The sequence below is a fragment of the Candoia aspera genome, chromosome 4 (genome assembly GCF_035149785.1).
Source record: "Candoia aspera isolate rCanAsp1 chromosome 4, rCanAsp1.hap2, whole genome shotgun sequence".
In the NCBI taxonomy this organism is placed as follows: Eukaryota; Metazoa; Chordata; class Lepidosauria; order Squamata; family Boidae; genus Candoia; species Candoia aspera.
The window spans coordinates 41,125,650-41,147,220 of record NC_086156.1 but is presented as its reverse complement, the minus strand read 5'-3'; the positions used below and the strand labels follow the sequence as shown (position 1 = coordinate 41,147,220).

The 21,571-nt window shown below is 40.9% G+C and overlaps 1 protein-coding gene across 1 annotated transcript; it reads right to left on the bottom strand.

Annotated features, from left to right (window-relative positions):
- Positions 1 to 15,406: 15,406 nt before the first annotated feature.
- Positions 15,407 to 15,772, bottom strand: LOC134496293 (uncharacterized). Its single transcript, XM_063302032.1, has one exon. It carries the CDS (start codon positions 15,770 to 15,772, stop codon positions 15,407 to 15,409), a length of 366 nt encoding a protein of 121 aa, XP_063158102.1.
- Between the last annotated feature and the right edge of the window lie 5,799 nt (positions 15,773 to 21,571).

Genomic DNA, 21,571 nt, shown 5'->3' with positions numbered 1-21,571 from the left:
CAGACAAACACACCCTCCGGCGGCCCTACGGAGCCTGCGCCAAAGAGATTCTGCGGCGAGAACGGATGAGCGGTCCTTCAGAATGAGCGAGGCAGCGGCGCTTGCGCGCTGGAGGGCAATAACCTGAGAGTACGGGCGGTGTAACGGGAGTCGCTGCGGGCTGTATCGTTTTGCTTTCTAAAAAAAAAAAAGTTTCAAGAATCAGTGTAGCATCTTCCCCCTTTTCAGGAAAAGTCCCCGGATGCCCGTGTGGGTTGAAAAACGGGGAGAAGTTGCCACTAATAACTTTCAGGGGATACTTCAACGACAAAAAAACTGCAGTTTCTTTGGCAGTAATACGGAAGGGGTTGTCACTGTCTTTTCTGAGATGTTTTGTTGACTTCCCAACCTTGTTTAGGATTTCCTGGTGGTGTTTTATATAGCCTGACCCTTAAGCTTTTCTGAGATCAGTTTTCAGAGTCTTACTCCCTCAGATGCATAGACTGTAATTCTGTGAGAAGAATGTTGTTTACCTGCATGCATAATGATTATACTACTATCTTTTGAGGTAGGCAACACATTATGCAGAAAACTGAAAAGGGGTTAAAAAAAAGTAAACCAAAGAGCCACGACATAAGAAAAGGTAATTAAAAAATCCTAATTTTTCAGGATTATCAATTCCATTGAACCATGAATTTCTTTGTTACCTCTTCTTAACAATTCACTTAGTTTTTTTCATAAATTTGTTTTGCAGTTCAGGCTTCATTCTCTGTATGTCCAAGCCAGATGAATCTATTTTACACTACACAGTTACTTTTCTGTTCAGTCCATATTCATTCAACACGCATTCATTCTTCATGCTTACCTTTCTTTGTTCTACCACACACATTTCTTAAGTACTTCAGTGCATTCTATTAACTTCCATGTTTTTCCTGACTTACGCAACTCTAACTTCAGTATAACAAAGTAGTTAGAAGTACTCTGTTATACATAGATGTATTTTCATCTTTTGGAAAAAAAAAAACCTTTCCTCACAAGAGACCACATACTATCTGCTACCTTTCTGCCAGCATTACCCCATTTTAAACAATTTTCCCATCAGTCTACCGAAGTACAGAAATTCATCTACTAGCTTTAGTGCTTTGCTATTCCTGTATATGTTGCAACTTTTCATTCCTGTCAAACACAGCTACTGTATCTTTGAAACATTAATTTTTGGTACCACACCTCTTATTGCATCATTGCAAATCATCAGGTTCTCAGTCAACAGCCCAGTACCTTATGCATAAAAAGTACACGTATATTCATAGCCCCAACCAATGCACCTCTAATAGAAGCCTTCCCACAGGCACCACAAAATTTGTTATGCATTTATCTGCAAATACATTTAGCAGCCAAGGGACATCACACAACCAGGTTTTACTCCCTGTCCAATGATGAACCATTTGTTAAACATTCCATTTATTTCACACAAGTTTTATTTCTATCATATATCACTCTTACTGCCTTAAGCTACCTTCAACTCCATACTTACACAAAATTTCGTATCACTGAAAGTTATTCATTTTGTCATATACTGTCTTTAAAATCATACAATAAAATTTCTCATATTCATACATTTGCCAGTAACTTACTAAAGAGTGAAATCTGGTTTGTGTAACCTCTGCCTGGCATAAAACTACACTAAACTTCCCAAATTTTGTTCATTATCACCTCTAATAGCCTTCCAAACATTTTCTCAGGGATTCTTGACAAACTAATTCTCCTGAAATTTTTGAATTGGCTCTTGCTACCTTTTGTTTGTATGGTGAAACAATAATAGCATTCTTCCAATCATCAAGCACACAGATACAGTCTTGGCATAAATGTAAACTAGTTGCACAGCCACTCCGTAAGAAACCATGCCCATATTTTAACATTTCTCCAATTACGCTATCTACACCTGCACCCTTACTATTTTTCAACATTTTCACAGGGATTGTGACTTCTTTTTCATCCATTTTGTCTTTGACACTAACATGTATAACATTTGTTTCACTACCACTCTCCAACATTTCACTCTTCTTCCCATACATATCTCTAAAATATTTCAGCATTTCCTCATTTCAATTTCATGCCAAATCAGTTCTCTTGTGTTTAATTCCGTTCATTCTGCTGGAGGTCGTTTATAGTCCTCTTCACCTACTTCCAAAACAAGTTATTTCCAGCAAATTCCTTCTGCGTTTTCTCTCCTCCTTTTAACTGTTCCTTGCTCTCTTTGATTCCATTCTTTGCAACTGTGTTTTTTCTTTATTACATTTTTGCAGCAATTAGTCATTTATTTACATTTTTCCAATCCATAACTTCTTTCAATTCATTCTACCAAGTATTTTTTTTGTCCTTCCCATTACTGTAACTCTATACATTTCAGTGGTATTTTAAATTCTGCTTACTCTGTTTCAAACAGCTTCCATATTGTCTTTCTTTCGCTGTTTGGGGAGATTAACCTATCTTCTAATATCTTTTCATCCCTTTCATGGATTGTTATCTTACAGTAGTGAAGGATCTTGTGCATCACAATGATGCTATGAGCTATACCATTGGAGGTGTACACTAGTTACCCATGATGGTCAGATCATAGATGAAGTGTCAGACTAAATATGATCCATAGAAAAAGGAAATGGAGATTTACTCCAGCATTATATGAAGAAAACCAAATGGACATCCACAGCAAGGACTACTTCCACATCAGACCCTAGATAGGAAAGTATCCAGTGAGCTCCTGGGGAGGAGCAGAGGGCAAATTTGAGTATTACTGGTGCTTATGAGATGGCTGGATTAAAGCTGAAAAGACATCTTGATGTGGCCACAGGCAAAAGAAAGTCTGATGTTTCACGAGTATATATACCCTTGATATATGGAATGTCAGAACCATGAATCAAGACAACCTTGATGTCAGAGCAGAAATGTCAAGATTGAACACTGACATTCTGAAAATTAGCAGACTGGAATGAAGCAGCAACCATGTATTGTGGACAAGAAAATCATAAAAGAAATGGAGTAGTACTTCATTAAAAGTGCTAAAGTCAGTGATACAAGCTAAAAAAACAGGATTACTGTACTCTCAATTCAAGTCCAAGGCAACTTTTCAATATTATGGTGATCCCAGCCTATGCTCCAACCACAGATACTAAGGAAGCCAATACTAAACTGTTCTATTCTAACTTGCACTGCGATGTCAGTATAGTACAAAAAAAAAAGCTTAATATTAATCATAGGTAATGCTAAAATTGGTAGTAAATAAACATCTGGAATAACAAGAAAATTGGGACTTCATATATGAAACAAAGTATGTGATAGACTAGCACTGTTCTGCCAAGATAATGAGATGTTTCATGCAAATACTTTTTTCTAATAACCTGAATGATGGCTCTACATAAAGACATCATCAGATGGATATCAATGAAATCAAACTGACCATATATTTTGAAAGAAAAGTTGGAGGAGCTCTAATAATAATGCTAATAAAAAAAGCCTGGCATTCTAGAAGTGAAAGTACATGGGCCCTAGAAAATAGCAATGGTTTCTACAACAGGGCTGTAGAAGTTGATAAAGTACCAGATAACAATTTAAAATCTTACAAGGTAATGCATGAATGTGCTTCACACAGTTTGTAAGTAGGTATGGAAAGCACAACAGTGGCTGAGGGATTGGAAAAAAAAAATCAAGTTCAAGTTTTTTTTTTCAAGTTATATTCTAGTAGCAAAAAAAAAAAAAGACAGTATAGAGCAGCCTTTCTCAACCTTTTGGCCTTGGAGGAAACCTTGAAATATTTTTCAGGCCTCAGGGAATCCCTGGACATTCAGGCTCAAATATAGGCCAGAAGTTATATAATTATTGTATTTGTTTCATGTGTAGGCCTGTATATATGCATTAACAGTGTTCTTAAACTAGAAACAAAGAATGAAACTTACCTCTTTAATGTGAAGTTGCTCAAATTTGAAATAATTCTTTAAATAAATCATGATCTCCCAGGGAACTCCCTGACCTCTTGCAGAACCCTAGGATTTCATGGAACCCTGGTTGAGAAACCCTGTGTCCTAACAGTCAGGAACCACGCTGAGACGAGGAATACGTCTCTAGTGTTTTATTACTGCTACATTAGACAGAAAATCCTAAGAAACTGAAGAAGCGTGAGAAAACCCATATAGATAAACCCCAAAAGTCAAGGCGGGTCTGTTCTGTGTCTCTTTGAATGACTGCTCAACTACTCGGTACTACGCATGCGTTTTCCCCCCTGGATAGGGGCCCCCTCCTGCTCACCATCAGTGCTTATGACACCCTGGTATAGAGAATGCTCAGAAAATCAAACAGTTGCACTTATCTCACACACTAGTAAGATAAGACTCAAGATTTTGCAATCATGAGTTAACCATACATGGAATAAGAATGACCAGATGTGCAAACTGGATTCAGAGAAAGTAGGGCACCTAAGATGACATTGTTATCATCTGATGGATGATGGAAAAAGCAGGGGAAATGTCATGAGTACTGATGGTGAACAGGAGGGGGCCCCTATCTAGGGGGGAAAACGCATGCGTAGTACTGAGGAGTTAAGCAACCATTCAAAGAGACACAGATCAGACCTGCCTTAACTTTTGGGGTTTATCTGTCTGGGTTTTTCCCACGCTTCTTCAGTTTGTTAGGATTTTCTGTCTAATGTAGCAGTAATAAACACTAGAGACCTATTCCTTGTCTCAGCGTGGTTCCTGGCTGTTAGGACAGGAGTTCCAGAAACATCTAGTTCTGCTTAATGTATGGCTACATGCCTTGATCATGTTAGGTATAAATGGAAGTAGAGGTTATAAGAGGCTTTCGAAATTCTGTTATAATATCCTAACTACCTTAAAGTACATTCCAGGATCCCTAGCAACTCCTGTTTCCTGACTTAGTTTGTGTTAAGCCTTCAAAGGTAAACAAACGTACAGGTAGCCCTCGCTTAACAACCATTCGTTTAGTGATGGTTCGGATTTATGACAGTGCTGAAAAAACCAACTTATGACCTGTCCTCACACTTACAACCGTCACAGTGTCCCCGTGTCACATGATCACAATTTGGGCACTTGGCAACCAGTTCACATTTATGACCATTGCAGTGTCCCATGGTCATGTGATCACCATTTTCAACCTTCTCTGCCAGCTTCTGGCAAGCAAAATCAATGGGGAACCTCGTGGTTCACTTAATGACCATATGGTTTGCTTAATGCCTGTGGTGATTCATTTAACAACTGCCACAAAAAAGGTCATAAAATCAGGTTGGATTCACTTAATGACTGCTTCACTTAGCAACCAACATTCTGGTCCCAGTTGTGGTTGTTAAACAAGGACTACCTGTACTGTTGCCTGCATCCCATGAACTAAGAGCCTTATACAGAATACTGACACACACTCAGGGTGTATATATACATATACATGCATACACATACCTACAAGCCATTGTTCTGTGGGGGAGGAGAGAAGAGACAGAAGGTAATTGTGAAAGGAAGAGTGATGGAGAGAAGGCATACCTATATGACATACTGTACAGTGAATCTGATGAAGTAGATTATGGTATATGATAGCTGACACGATAATCAATTTGTTAGTCCTTAAAGATCAGCGAGACTCTAGATTAGCTTCATAGCAGAGCCTAAAATGACTGCTCTTGGAAAATGGTCAAAAAAAAATTTTTTTTTAATTTCATGGGTCTAACTTTCACCCAAAGAACCACAATACTGTCATATGTGGCTTCCATTTTTTCACTGGAGTTTTTAGTCCATGAGAATCTCTTCAACTATGTAAGAGCTCTTATTCTGTCTAGTAGGAAACTAGATGAGAAACTATTCCCATCTAGGAACGTACATCCTGACTCACTCCCAGCCTTCTGGAAGAACTTGAAGACCTGGTTCTGCCACCTCGTCTGGGGTGGGAGGGGCAATAGTTCTTCCTGGGGGTGGCTGGCACCATAGATCCCTCCCCAATGAATAAGATCTTCACTCCTTGGATTTTGTACCTACTTTATTCTTATTTATTGGTTTGTTTATACTGTAATTTATATTTTTACTATTTAAATTGTTGATTTTATTGTAACTGCCCAGAGTCTCCCTTTTTGGGGGAGATGGGCGGTGATAGAAATTTGAAAAACAAATAAATAAATAAATCATCTCTCTTAGACAAATCTGTCCAGGAATTAAGATAAGCAGGAAATGTCAGAAGGTCCCACATATCTCCTGTCTTCTTTTTGCTTTGCTCCCAAACTTGGAAATGCATTTAACAGAATGGAATTTCCAGATAACTAGATATATAATTATATTGAGGGAATTGTCATTACAGTTCACTGTTTGAGTGAACATGGCCAAAGAAAGGGAGAGATTCCTAGATCAAATTGGTGCAGGGCCAGAATGATGAAGCTCAAGCACATTGAATAAAAAGTCCCCAAAGTTCTAGGAACTGCTTGAAATGATTGAGAAGTACAATTTATAAATGGCAATGAATACATTTCCCATGGACAAAATGTGGCTGCTCATAAATAGCTCCACTGTGCAGTCATTTTTGTGTTTGTCTACCATTCATATTGTCATTTGATTAACTAATCACCCGTTTTCTAAAGTGCGAATGTGTTTTTACACTTCAACCAAGACAGTGTTAACTATGAAACTATAGATAGCAAAAGAGATTAATTATCTATTTCAGAAGTCTCCACACCTCCTGTATCTGAGAGAAAGGGAACTATAATCTGTTCAGATGTGTGGTTAACAAAATAAAATAAAAATAAAAAGTCAAACCACTCTGGACAAAGAGTTCAACAAAATATGATGAAATTGCAAAACATAAGCTGTATTTAACTTATTTTCTAAGCCTCTGTTTATTAAATGTATTTTCTTCTAGTGAATTGTGAAATGACTTTAAATAAGAAGCAAAACTAACCAATGTTAATGGCATTAAAAGGCAAAGGAGGTTGGGAAATTAATGACCATTTTTTGACATACATAAACAATTATTTGGCAGTTTTTCAAGTTGGCTGTGGATTGCTTGATTCTTAGTATAATGCTGTCTTTCCATGTGCTCTCAAGTTATGAGCCAGAGTTCACTCAAGATTTATAGGGGCACTGAAAAAAGCACTCTTTGGTAGACTCTTTTCTTTGATAGTTCACCCTGGTTGGGTTACCTGGCGGTAGCTAGCAGTGCACAAAATCCTTGGTGGAGGGGTTCTAAGATATAGCCACCATTTAAAATGTCCATAATATTCCAGAGATTAAAGTGATTAGGCTGTCTGTTAGATAGGCATCTGCCTTGTCTTATTTGTCAAGGGAAACCCAGAAGGCACCTTGAGATAACCCAAGCATTCATGTAAGTAGATAGGTTTGGGAGGAGATATTTTGATCGCTTAGCTTCAAGACATTTATGGCTTTACATGTTGATATTAGCATTTTAAATTCTGCTCAGCTGTAGTATGACAGCTGATTATGAACTTTTCAGATACAAGTGCATTGTCCAGTCCCAGTGAATTATAAAAAATTCTGCCATGTATATTTCAAATACAGTTTCCTACAGAAGGCATTTCAATAATCCAAACAGGACTTCCAGAGCATAAATCTATCAAAAAGATATATCTGTTTAGATAGGTGATCAGTTGGCAACAACTAGCCAGTAATGATACTGAATCCAGGAGCTATCATTAAAATAATACAACTTAATTGGAAAAATGAACCACCCATCAATACTATCTCTAAATTGAGTCTCAGTTGATTAGACTTATTCCAGGCCATTACCATTATTTTTGTTGTTGTTTCTCAAAAATAGAGGGCGGGGGGTGTTCATGCATGTATTGGTGACACCTTAGTTCACCTTCCCAGAGATATGATGCATTCAAAGAATACATTATTTGCTTTTTGATTTCAGACAAATTGCCAACATGTTTTATACTTTAAAGAGCTAGAATTTGGAATGAGCACACCTATATTTTTCTATTTTTCCCCCTAGGTTGCTTGTTTCAAGGAATTCCTTTTACTAATATGAATAAAAGTTTGTTCAAATACAATGGTGAGAAGACATTGATAGATTTTTCCTTTCATGCTTTATAACCTGGGAGAGCTGTGGTCACATTTTCATGGAAAAGTTAGAATAACTGAATCATCTAAAACAAGCCATTCTTGACTGAAGATTAATACAGTGACACTTTCCTCAGCTCAGCTAAATGTTTGATGTTCTGGTCCCTTCTCTCTTTAATCTGCTTGATCTGATGGAAAAGTTGTATATATAATTCCCAGTTGTATAATTTTACCATGTTTAGTTGAGTGTGGTTACATCTTTGTTACAGACTTTCACTGTCAAAAGTGTGGCCCACCAATGAATAGATGATTCATTTTGAGATTTCATAAATATGCCATTGGGAATAGAGCTTTACCTGGTCAGATTTCCTAGTGATCTTGATGATAAGAAGGATTCCTAGAACTCAGTGTGAGAAGGGCCAACCATAGATACTACTGAGAACATTATCTAAATTGGCAATAACTATCTGCCTGAAAACAGTAAGGCCATATTTGCACAACACTCTGGCCAATGCTTCCTAATTGCAGTTTGCTCATCCCATTTTTGGGGTTTCCAGAATATATTGAACCATGATCTGACTCTACAACATAGGTTTGTAAAACATAGGCCAGAGTGGTTAAAAATATAATTTGCAGCCTACCAGAATCCCTTCTGTAGCTCAAAACTCTCCCCCAGAATTTGTGGGATCAGACATTTGGGCCCTTTTTTGAATATTTTGCCTCTAAAAACTTCCAAACCCCTCAATATGCAAAAAAAAATATATTGAAATATCTAATTTATCTGGTAACTTTTTTGCCCATTTCCCACCACCTCAGAGGTACATGCGGTATATTGATATGTCTGTCAAGAAGAAACAAAATATAAATCGATTATTTACGGGTAGTCTTCACTTAACGACAGTGCTGACAAAATGGCCTTATGACCCGTGCCTGAAATTACGACTGTTGCAGCACCCCCACAGTCACGTGATCAAAATCAGGGTGCTTCAACTCCCCCCCACCCACCTATCTCCCCCCCATCTCTGCCCTTTTGGAAGCCCTTCACCCTGCCTTGAGGGGTGGCTCTGGGGCTACAACAAGTCCCTTAGCCGTAGCAGAGCATGAAACTGCAACCACCCCAGCCCAGCCATGCAAAGCCTCCCCAGCAAGTTCCACGCTCCGCAGCCCGCATTCGTTCACCCAGCCACTTCCGCACCCAGTTCCCTGCACCGACCTTTCACTTTTTTCACCCAGCCACTGCGGGTGAAGCAGAAGCACCTGACTGCCTTTGCTGACTCGTTTTCAGACCAAGCTTCTCTGGCAAACATTTCCTCCATGTGGCTCCCTTTGGAATGCTGTTTCTGGAAGCTTATATATTATGTTATATTATATTTATTTATTTATTTATCCATCCAATTTGTCCCCACCCATCTCCTCCCTTCGGGGGACTCTGGGCGGTTTACAGTAATCAATTAAAACAACAATTATAAAATCCACAATATAAAATTATAATAATAATATAAATTAAAGTAAAAAATAAAAAGGCCAAGTGGCACAAGAATCTAAAGCAGTCCAAGTGTGGGAGGAGTGGTCTATAGCAGCCATCCCCATGTAGATCTATCCTCCTCTCTGCCCCAAGCGAGGTGGCAGAACCAGGTCTTCAGACTCCTCCAAAAGGCCAGGAGAGATGGGGCCAATCTCACCTCCGGGGGCAGCATGTTCCATAGGGTGGGCACTACTGCAGAGAAGTCCCGCTTCCTGGACTCCACCAAATGAAGTTGTCTTAGAGATGGGGTCTGCAGCATGCCCTGTCTGCACAATCGGGTGGGATGGGCTGATGTAATGGGGAAGAGGCAGTCCCTCAGGTAACCTGGCCCCATGCCATGTAGGGCTTTAAAGGTGATAACCAATACCTTGAATTGGACCCGGAAGCAAACTGGTACCCAATGCAGCTTGCGCAGCAGCGGTGTTACATGTGCCCTTCTGGGGGCACCAAAAACAGCTTGGGGGGCTGCATTCTGGACCAGCTGAAGCTTCCAGATACTTTTCAAGGGTAGCCCCATGTAGAGTGCATTGCAATAGCCTATATGAGAGATAATAAGGGTGTGAGTGAGTGTTCGAAGGGCCTCCCAATCTAGGAAAGGGTGTAACTGGTGCACAGCACGTAGCTGCGCAAAGGCTCTCCTGGCCATGGCTGCCACCTGCTCTTTGAGCAGGAGCCGTGAGTCCAGGAGGACCCCCATATTACACATTGGGTCTGTTTGGGGCAGTGCGACCCCATCCAGAACCAGAGATGATAATGTCCCAGATACGGAAAAACCATTAACCCACAGCCACTTACCAGGGTTCAGTTGAAGCCTGTTGTTCCCTATCCAGACCCCTACAGCCCCCAGACACCATGAGAGGGCAGTCACAGCATCACTTACCTCACCTGGGATGGAGATGTACAATTGAGTATCATCAGCATATTGATGATACCTCACCCCGTGTTGACGGATGATCTCACCCAGCAGTTTCATGTAGATGTTGAAAAAGAGCACCCCACAAAGAAGGGGCAAAGGGTCGGACCTCTCGCTCCCTATCACCACCAACTGGGAGCGGCCCTGGAGGAAGGAGGTGAACCAGCGCAAGACCACGCCTCCCAGCCCCAACTCCCTGAGCCACCCCAAAAGGATACAATGATCGATGGTATCGAAAGCAGCTGAGAGATCAAGGAGAGCAAGGAAGGATGGACTGCCACCATCCTGCTCCCGCCAGAGATCATAAGTGTGACCAATGGCATTTCTGTCCCATAACCGGGCCTGATGACTGAAAGGGGTCCAGATAATCCATTTCCTCCAGGACACTCTGGAGCTGCAAAGCCACCACTTTCTCAACCACCTTTCCCACAAAGGGAAGGTGGGAGACTGGACGAAAATTGTCCAGAACATTAGGGTCCAGCAATGGCTTCTTGAGGAGGGGGTACACCAGCACCTCTTTAAAGGTAGCCAGGAACACCCCTTCTCCCAAGGATGTATTAACCATCGCATGGACCCAACCACATGTCACCTCCTGGGCTGCTTTTACCAGCCAGGAGGGGCATGGGTCTAGATGACGCATGGCATTTACTGTCGTTAGGATACTGTCCACTTCTTCAGGTCCAACAGGATCAAACTGCTCCCAGATAACTGGGTAAGCCCGTTCCCCTGGTATCTCTCCAAACCAAGCCTCATGCCTGGAGTCTAACTTGGAGCAGATCCGAGCGATTCTGTCCTGCAGAGGCTCAGCAAATTCCTCTGCACGGCCCTGTAGGTGGGTCACCAAACCCACCTTCCCCAAAAGGGATTGAGTGATCTTAAACAGGGCTGCTGGGTGGCATTCTGCAGATGCAATAAGAATGGAGAAGTATTGATGCTTTGCCGCTTTTATCGCCACAAGATAGGCCTTAATAGCAGCTCTTACCTGTGTTCGGTCGAATTCAGTCTTTGTCTTCCTCCAGTGGCGCTCTAGGCGTCTCTTGATCCTCTTCAGAACCCTCAACTCCTCCATAAACCACAGGGAGTGCCAGGTTTGATGGGGAAAGAGAGGCCGCACAGGCGCGATCCTGTCCAAGGCCCCAGCCGCCTCCCTATTCCAGGCCACAGCTAGGGCCTCTGCTGGACCATGCAGAAGATCACCAGGTATAACCCCCAGTTCTTTCTGAAACCCTACCGGGTCCATCAGTCGCCGGGGACGGACCAATCGAATGGGTCTTGCCTCCCTGCGGAGGGGGGTGGCATAAGAGAATCTCAGGGCCACCAGGGCATGGTCTGACCATGACAAAGGGGACAGCTGTAACTCTCCCCTCAGATCACATTGCCACTGCTCTAACAAGAAAACCAAGTCCAGGGTGAGGCCACTGTCTTGAGTCAGGTCCCGAATTATCTGGTAGCCATGAACTCCTGAGCCGCCTCCAAGGCACGCCCCAGGGATGGCAGGTTGAAGTCCCCCAGAACCATGAGCCTGGGGAACTCCACCGCCAGCCCCGAGACAGCTTTGAGCAGCTCAGGCAGGGAGGTTGCCATGCAGCAGGGAGGCTGGTACAGTAGCAACACTCCCAACTGTTCTCGGGAACCCAACTTGAAAAATAGGGTCTCACAACCGGCCACTTGTGGAGCAGCACCCCTGAAGGCCACAAGAGAATCTTGGATGACAACAACCACCACTCCTCCCCTGCCCTGGGGTCTCGGCTGGTGCCATACCGTAAACCCAGCTGGGCACATTTCCAAAAGGGGCACCCCCCCTTCGGGGCCCAGCCAGGTTTCAGTAATACATGCCAGATCTGCCCCCTCCTCAGTGATCAAGTCACATATGAGGGGGGCCTTGTTATTAACTGACCTGGCATTAAAAAGCAACAACCAGGAACCAGGGCCCCTATGGATCTGCTGACCAGGGCCTGGGTCTGAGCACAGAGAGCTGGAACACGCCACCAGTAGCAGACACCGGGGGCGTCTTCCCTGAAGATGGCCCACCCTCCAGCTCCCGCCATAACATCCCCTATCCGTCACCACCTCAATAATGTGCCCTGCCCTACAGTCCCCAGGGTCTTCTAGTCTCTGGCTCTAAGTAGGGCTCCCTCCTTCCATTCATACATCCTTATTCACAATCAATCACCCACAGGGTGATGGTAGGCCCTCCGGTGCACCAGTTTCCGCTCTCGGTGCTGTCAGAGCCCAACCATCACCCCCCCATTCGCTATGCACCCCCTCAAACTCTCTCACTGCTCAACAGGGGGGCACTCGTTCATTCCTCACCCACCCATCTCTCACTCAGGGGCTGAGTGCTCTTTTTCACAATCACACACTCCCAGACTCCCCCCTCATCTCTCACCCTGGGGAAGGGCCTCATTCACTCTGGAGGGGCCCATACAGAACATATATCTTCTGTATATGTTGCACCTGCTGCACTCTCTTTCCAAAGGCTCTGAGAAGATAGCGTGAGCTTCCAGGGACAGAGTTCTGAAGAGAGCCATGTAGTGCTTGGTTAACAACCAATAAAATTCACTTAACAATGGCAAGGGGAATTGCCAGGATTGCCGTCGCTAAGCGATGCAGTCACACATCTTGCTTTACGACCACATTGCTTAGCGATGGAAATTCCAGGCCCAATTACTGTCGTTAAGTGAGGACTACCTGTAGTTTGTAAGTTTTGTTAATTTTGATATTATTTCTGTTGGTGAAAATAAGCATCTCTTATATGATTTCCTTCTTTGAAGAAGGGAAGTGCATATAATCTCACCTTGACAGTACAGAGTTCTTATTTGACCCTTTCTTGGAATAAAAAGTGCTGTACAATAAAATTCAAACGGAATTGTGGAATTCCCCATCAAGGTTCATTTATTACAAAACCTTAAAACCATGAGAAAGAAACTCAAGAGTTGTCTCACATGACCAGTAATAGCACCTTATTAGATTACTATTATTAGATCATCAGAAAGCAAGTTTGTGATAGGTTTTATTTGGCCTATAGCGCCATTGTGTTTTCATTCTCACTTCATCACGCTTGCCATCATTTATCTTTACCTTTTACTGATTTTCTTGTAATTCTTTTGATTATTGTGAGCCCCCCAGAGTTATTGCGAGTTGGGCGGCATGCAAGTTTATTACTGTTGTTGTTGTCACCCGAAATAATGGCTCATCATCATCTTATATGATTATGTAATTTTGAAGTAGGCACGCATCGGCTGCATTAAGGCATAGCATTAAGTCATAATGTAGTTTGTTTGGCTGCAGTGCAGTGATGTATGAGTTTACATACTTACATGTGGTTAGGAGAACCTTTGCTCAGATTAATCTCATGCGCCAACTGTGCCTTTTTGGATCAGGAGGCCCTTCTCACAGTCACACACAGCTTAACTGCCCCTCTTTAAGGCTATTGCACTGTACCCTACGTGGGCTTATCAGATGGTCCAGAATACCGTGACACAAGTAGTTATGGGTGCGCTTTGGTACACCATGTGACACTGCTACTACATGAGCTGTGCTGGTTGCCAACAGTCTTCTGGGTGGAATTCAATCTGTTAATGGTCATCCTTAAAGCCCTTCAGGTTAGGGTCTGGTTATTTGTGGGACTGCCTCTCTCCAATTGTCTCTGTGTGCCCCATAAGGATTTACACAGTTGCTATGCTCTGGGTCCTCTTACTGAAGAAATATCACTTTATGGGATCCCAGAAATCTGCCTTCTTTGTAGCTGCCCCTGTCTGGAACAGAAGTCCACCTGAGGTCCACATGACCCTGATCCTGAAGTTCATGAAGACCTGGCTCTTCCAATAGACCCTAGGTCATGCGTTTTGGGAACCCGCTAATATGCTATGTCTGTTATTTTTTTAAAAAAATTCCCTGGATGATTATTTGCTATTTAGTTCTTTATCACTGTTACGTTGATTTTTTAAGGTACTCTGTAACTGCCTTCAGTTGTTTGATCATTAGGTAGCCTTACAAATCCAGTAAATTAAAAAAAATAGCAACTGGTTTATACCAGAGATGCATAACCTTAGATCCCAGGCTTCATATGTTCCTCCTGGTATGGCTCCCAGATACATCCAAAAGCTGTTGGCAAATATTACATTGTCATATGACACAAGGACATTATTAATGACTGGGGAGTAATTATACCTTCTATATTTTATATTAATTAAGCATAAAAATAAATAATATGAAATCAAATTTAGCTTTTGTCCTGGCCTTACCCACTACATGTTGGAGTGTTGCTACCAGCAAAGTGTGCAACCTTCAGACCAGGGAAAGTTGTGTACTCCTAGTTTATGACTTACGTATGAAGCAGGACATTATGGCTTATTCAGCAGTCCATGGTTCAATGCAATGTGTTTACCTAGCCACTTACGCTCTCACACATGGGCAAACCATTTCAAGGCCGCATTATGAAGAAGAGACATGTCATGATTAATCCTGCCAATCCTGTTTTATTGCAAGGGAAACATTCCTTCAGCATACACCTCACGTAGTCCTGTATTTTCTACATATGATCTGTATTCTCTTTCTGCTGACTCAGATTCACAAAGATGGAAAGTTGCTGGTGTATTATAGTCTGATAGTTGCTTCCATGCGTAATAGAAAATACTTCAATGGAAGTCTGGTTTTATTATGATGGGCAACATTGTTGTAGTGATGGTCTCTCTTAGATCTTTTTCTTCTTCAAATAATAAGTAGGTAGTGAGGTTGGTTTAAGAAAAAAAAAAGGTAGGTTACAGGATTCTTTGGCAATTTGAAGGCCATGTTTGATATTTTAGGCAGGCAGAACATTGATGCTTCTCTCAGGCTGGTATTTTTACTTTTCTTTTCCCTTCTCTCTTTCTGTTTGTAGGTTTAAACCCACCTTAAAGAAGGGAAAGGATTAGCTTTCTACCGGGTTTTGCTGTAGGCAGGTCGCCTGTTGTACTTCCTTGGCATGACTTGCCTCAAGGCACTTTGCACATCTGAGGAAATGATGGAGGGGCGCCGATCCTTTCTTCTTAGGCGTTCAGCTTCCCCAGAGACTTTTCTGTAGATGCCATCCACATAGGAATGCAGCATGCCCCAAGCATCTCTGGTCATTCGGATCTTGCTCGGTTTTAGTCTCCTTGGCAATTTGGAACTGATTCTAGTTGAGCGGATATTTCTTCGGAACCTTTTCGCATTCCTCACCCTTCTCTTTCGGACGATGCGCCTTCTCCGTCTGGCCTTTACTCTGTGTCGTGGCCTTCTACGCATTGGTCTCCTTGAAGCCATTGTTTCATATACCAAGATTGCTTGCGTGCTTGCCTGTCTGCCTGTCTGCCTGCAAATGCCTGTGACTTCATCCTAGTTGTACTCTTATATAAGGGTAGGAATTCAAATGAGCAGCTGCTTCTCTGTCCAGTGATTGGCTGATTAGAACAAAGGCCTAGTTCCATATGTCACACTGCTATACTGTGATGTAGATTGAAATGAAGCTCATAAAAAGCTCTTTGCCATATGCAAGGATGATTAGGTCACAGGAGAGATATTTTTCCAGTACCTCCTATACATTTTGGAGTCAAATCATATCCTTGTGAAATATTTTTATTTTAACTGAATATGTTCTGTGTGTTTTAATACAATAAATAATTGTCCCAACCTGTCCTCCACACAACTGTGTGCCAGTTTTGGTGGGAGGGGAGTGTGTGTGTGAAGGTTTACTGAAATGGCTTTGAATCAGAAGAGAATTGGAGGTAGAGAAATGATATTGAATAGTTAAATTACTAATCATAATGAAAGTCAGAGAAGAACCTGGTTCAAATACTCAGCAATTGGAGATCATTGTATAACCTTGGCCCATTCACTGTTTTACTTAATCTACCTTACGAGGTTTCTCTGAGAATAAAATAGGAAGGGATTTACATAATTTCTCCCTCAATCAAACCTCTTGCTGTATTAGTTTCACTACACTGGCTGATCCATGTGTGGGTATATCTCCCATTGCCTTCCCTTTTTAGGGATTGTACCCCACTTACTAGTCCCCTGGCCTTGTCCAGCTTCCCTAATATTTGCACAAATGGATACCTTCACACCTTTCCCACATTCTCTCCTGTGACACAAATGCAGACCCTTTTTTTTCCTTACTATACCATCATTGCTCTGATGCTACAATAATTAAAGTAAACAGATTTTTCTTTTATTCTTACATTCCACTGTAAGTCCATAGAAATTTTGTAGCCAATCAGAGCTGGAGCTGTTACTAGACTGAAAAAGAAGTTGGAAGGGCTTAAGATGGCTTAAGATGGAAAACACTAGTTTCGAAGCAGGAAGATAGTATGCATTTGTGATTGACTAGAGTGGACAATGTCATCTGTTCCTGCCCTTAAGTGGTGGGTGGCCCATAGTGGAGATGGGGAAAGCAGCAAGTGTGAATGTATCCTGAGTTTCAGTTATTCATTCAACAAATTTGTATATGATACCTCCCTCATTTTTCCTGAAAGGAGAAAGGGAGGATCAGTGGGCTAGCTTGATTATACAGGTAGGAAAAGAAATAAATGAATGAAAAAAACAATATGTACATATTTATCAGGTAATTGAAAAGAAGGGAGAAAGTCTTTAAATAATAGAATACAGACACTTGATTAAGATCTATTTTCAGCTATCCAGCCCTGGGTCTGTGTTCCAGCTGGATGCTTTAGTTTCTGCTACCGTTGTGATATGGGACCTGCCTGAATATTATGTGAGGACAGAATGGTTCCATTCTTTCCTCTGTGGTCTTTCTCTCTGGAGTCCCCTCAGTCCCACATCCCTCTGAATAACTGTCCAGAAAAATCTCCTTAAAATGTATTTGTCACCTTCTCAGACAGCTGCTTCACTTCCCTGTGGCAGTTCCAAAGATCTAAAAGTTTCCATCAGAGATTTCAGTGAAGGACAGTGCTTCATAAGGTTTCATATACAAGGAGAGGGCAAGTTTAACTTGTGAGCTGTGCTTAACACATGGGTCATATGTTTATAAAAATAATGAAATGTATAATTAACAGGCTCCAAAGCATTACCACAAGGATTGGACATTTAATAAATTAGAGGCCAATTTCTTTTTCTGTAATTCAACAGATGTTGTGTATTTTGTTGTATTGTGATGTATATTTGGTACTTTAAAGGATTGGAAGCCATGACAGAACTTGGTTTTGTAGAGTGGTATATAAATATTTAAAGTAAATAAAAATGATTATATCTATGAATTGCTTCATATCACCCAGGGGTCAAGACTTCTCTTAGGTTCCACTTTGCCCTGGAAATTGTGACCCAACTGGGAAAGGCTGGAAGGAACCCCAGGAACAAAAGTTTTGATTGCATTATTTATGAGTATCCAGGAATCCTGAATTAAGGCAAGATGCATATCTCCACTGATTAGATATGCAGTAAAGAATGTGTATTGCCTATCTAAGTACTATCTCACTTGTCAGCAAAGATACAGAAAACTGAATTTTTCAATTGGCCAAACTAAATTCAGTGGTGGGAGGAAGCAATCCCATTATGAAACTTTATCACCTCTGCCCAGTCTCCACAATTCATGACACCATAAGAGCCAGTATGCAGCACGAGGATGGGAAACATACAGGCTTTGGGATGTTGCCAAACCACCACTCTAACCATCCCTCATCATTGGTCATATTTGCTAGGGCTGCTGGCTCTGTAGTTCAGCTACATCTGCAAGTTTCCCACCCTTGTGGAGCTCTCTTTTGTTTCTGTTCTCTTCTGTTCCTATACTTAGACAGGTGTGCAGCCAATCAAGTTACTAAGAATTTCTATTCAACAGCCAAAATATATTTGCTGCTTTTTGTTCAACCAAGGCATAATGGTGAGAAATTCAGCTTTTCAAAATCACTGTTTGGAACCCAGTAACTATACTTGGGTCCAGGCATTTGTCCACTTCTGATCAGACCTGCTGCCTGTATGTTGCATTTTCCAGAGAATATGGCTTAACCAGGAGTTCATTTTGAATTTTGTGATTCTTATCTAGCATTGCATCCCATGTTATTCTTGTCCCTACCCTAGGTTTCCAGGACAAAATCATTTCTGTGAACTGCTTGATTGCCTCATTACCACATGTCTGTTTTCAAATTGCTTTTTTCCTGAACAAACAGCTTCTCCATCCATAGGCTGGTACCATGCCTGGCACTTTTACAGCTGCATGTTCTTGACTGCTCAAAGAGTATCTGATCTGCGATCACAGTTTTAATACACAAGTATAGAATATATGTTCAGTGAGATATTTCAACCTGAGATCTCAGGCTAATTATAACTATTGGCCATTGGCAAATTTGTTTTTAACCCTGATGTTTGGCCTCACATAGAGCTTGGCTCTAAATTCAGGATTCTGTAACATAGCATGTATGCAGAAATCTCTTCCAAATGTTCATAAACAGTCTGGAATAGTTTTTGTGTGCCTGGTGCTCTGAAACAGTTATTTATAACCCACTCTTGAGAAATTTTTTCTCTTTAAATTTGTTTTCTCCCTCAAGCACTCTTTTTCACAACAACCAAGCTTCCCTTGCTCCATTTTGCTGTCCTACTTTTGTTACTTCCCTGCTGCTACTTTTCTTGCCTTACTTGGCAAATGCTGCTTCCTTTCTATCTTTACTTAATTGGGATATTTTGAATTATACATGCTAAGGTTGAGCATGCTAACCAAGTTATTTCTTCCACTGAAAATGAAGTCTACAGCTTGCTTATGCTGTCATGTTTGTTGTGTTAAACAGTAATACTTGTTCAAGTATTTTTTTTTCTGAAATAGGAAAAAACGGCTGTCTGCAGTGTGCGTGCCATTCTTCAGATCAAGTTTCTCTAGAGAGGTTCCTGGTGATAAGTATCTATCCTTGTACATTTGCTTGTGCATGGGGACCAAAGACCTTCGGTCATCTTGAGTCACCTAAGCTCATCTCCCAAATCTTCCCTCTACTGACTCTCAATTCTTCAGAGAAGATTGAAGGCATGCAGCAGGTACAGAAGGAAAATGAACACCTTTGCATAAAGCCCTTATAATTCTGCTTTAGAAAACCTGTGGATTCTCACAGTACCCTTGAGATTTTTCAGAATCCATTTCTTGAGGTTTTTGTTTTTTCCAGATGGCATGAACAATTGGTTGGCCCACTAAGGCAATGCCTCTTCCCCTTACAGGTTCTACTTCCCTCATTCTCTCATTAATATTAACTGTATATGCTGTGACATCTAATACAAAGAAATGACAGTTACCACAAACAATAACTTGCTGCCAAAGCTGAATTGGAAATCATGCTTTAAAATAGGCTTCCAGATCTAACTTAGAGGCAATCTGTGGTTTGGTTTATATAGTAATTGTAATTTGCCTGGTGTGAACTACAGTTATTGCAAAGCAAGAATTGAGGAAGACATTCAGGACAAGGAATGAGTTCATAAATCTGATGGATGGCCTATGGATCAGCTGAAACATTTGAACCACATCACTGTTTTAATTAACCAGCAACTAAACTTGCACAGCCTAGAAGAGAATACCAATGTATAACAGTCTAAAAGCACTAGTATGTCAGAGGGTGATTCAAAAGAGATTGTAGACTGTAGATTGGGTTCAGTCATACCCTATTTCCTTAAAGCAGTGCTATCAAATTCTTTCCTAGTTGCCCAGAATTTGTCTTCATTTAACTTGGTTGCTGATTGTGAGTAACAGTAATAGGCTCAAAAAAGTTTGTATGTTTGTTCTTGCTTTTTTATTGTTTATATTGGATCACAGTAATCTTATTTATCTATTATAACTTTATATCTGCTTCTTGGGCTGATAAAAAGTAACTTACAGTAAAACACAATAATAAAACAGTAGTGTTCACTCATAGTTTTATTATCTTTGCTAATGAATGAGATAGTATGGTGTCTGAAAAATGGGAAAAATTTAAAACAAGCAGGTGCACGCAAAGCAAGCCATAGTTACATCAGCATAACGTATAATTCTAGAACTGCTTTTCCCAAACTGCGGTTGTGTGGATTGACAACTCCTGTAATGCTTTGAGATAATGAAACTGGCAGTCTAACTCAGCCGCAGAACACCAGGTACCAGTTTAGGAGAGGCTGAACTAGTGATTACCTTGAGTTAGGACTTTGATTTAAAAGTAACCAAGAAAATAAGAAACCAAGAACACACATGCATGAAATATCTAAATTAAAATATACTGATTTAAGATGAACAAACAAGCCTATCTGCATTTTAAACTGCAAAGCCTGATTTGTGCAATTGACTTTGAATAAAAAAAAATCTATTTTTGGTTAGTCTGGTAAAAGATCATTGCCAACTACAGCCACAATTTCAGATCACAGTCTTTTTGAAACTGCTTCATAATGATAACCTTGGAAAAGAAAGATTAAGGCTATTTGTAGATTTTTTTTTTTACAGTATGAAAAAGAAAATGGCCTTAATCCAGTTTTTAAATAATCTTTTGCAGGTCATCTTTATGGGTAATTGGTATTGAAGCTAAAGCCTATCACCAGTCAAATCTATTTTCCTTGTGCATCCTCTTTCTTGCACAAACATGTAAATCTTTTCCAGCATATTAATCTGTATTCAGATAAGATCCAAAAGACTGATTGAGGTGTGATGAATCAATTCCCACGATGAGAGGCATAAGCTTGTGGATGCTGAATTTCACCATTGTCTGGAAAAGTAACATCAGATTATGGCGTAATATTTAGATTTTAACACGTACATATTTACATTGAATAATTCAAGTCCAGTATAATGAAATTCCTAATCATCATCTCTCCTACAAAACATTTATTTACCTATCCATCCACGTAACTTCTTTTCTTAAATTACCTACTGTATTTATACATGAAACTATAGAAGATGAAAACTAATTTTTGCTTAAAAGGCAGAAGTGTAGCAACTGCCTTGGTGAGATGCTTTTATCTTTTCTGAAATTTGACTTTTTTTTGTTTTTCTGCCATGTAAGCCTGCCAGTATTTGCCCTCTGTTCCGTCCTTGCCAGTTCATTTGATTCATGCAATCCCAGGGATTCTGCAAGGTCAGAGAGTTTCTCAGGTGTTTAAGAACGTAAGAAGAGC

Excerpts from the sequence above, each read along its gene's own strand:
- LOC134496293 (XM_063302032.1), bottom strand. The coding sequence starts at position 15,772 with ATGGCTTCAAGGAGACCAATGCGTAGAAGGCCACGACACAGAGTAAAG.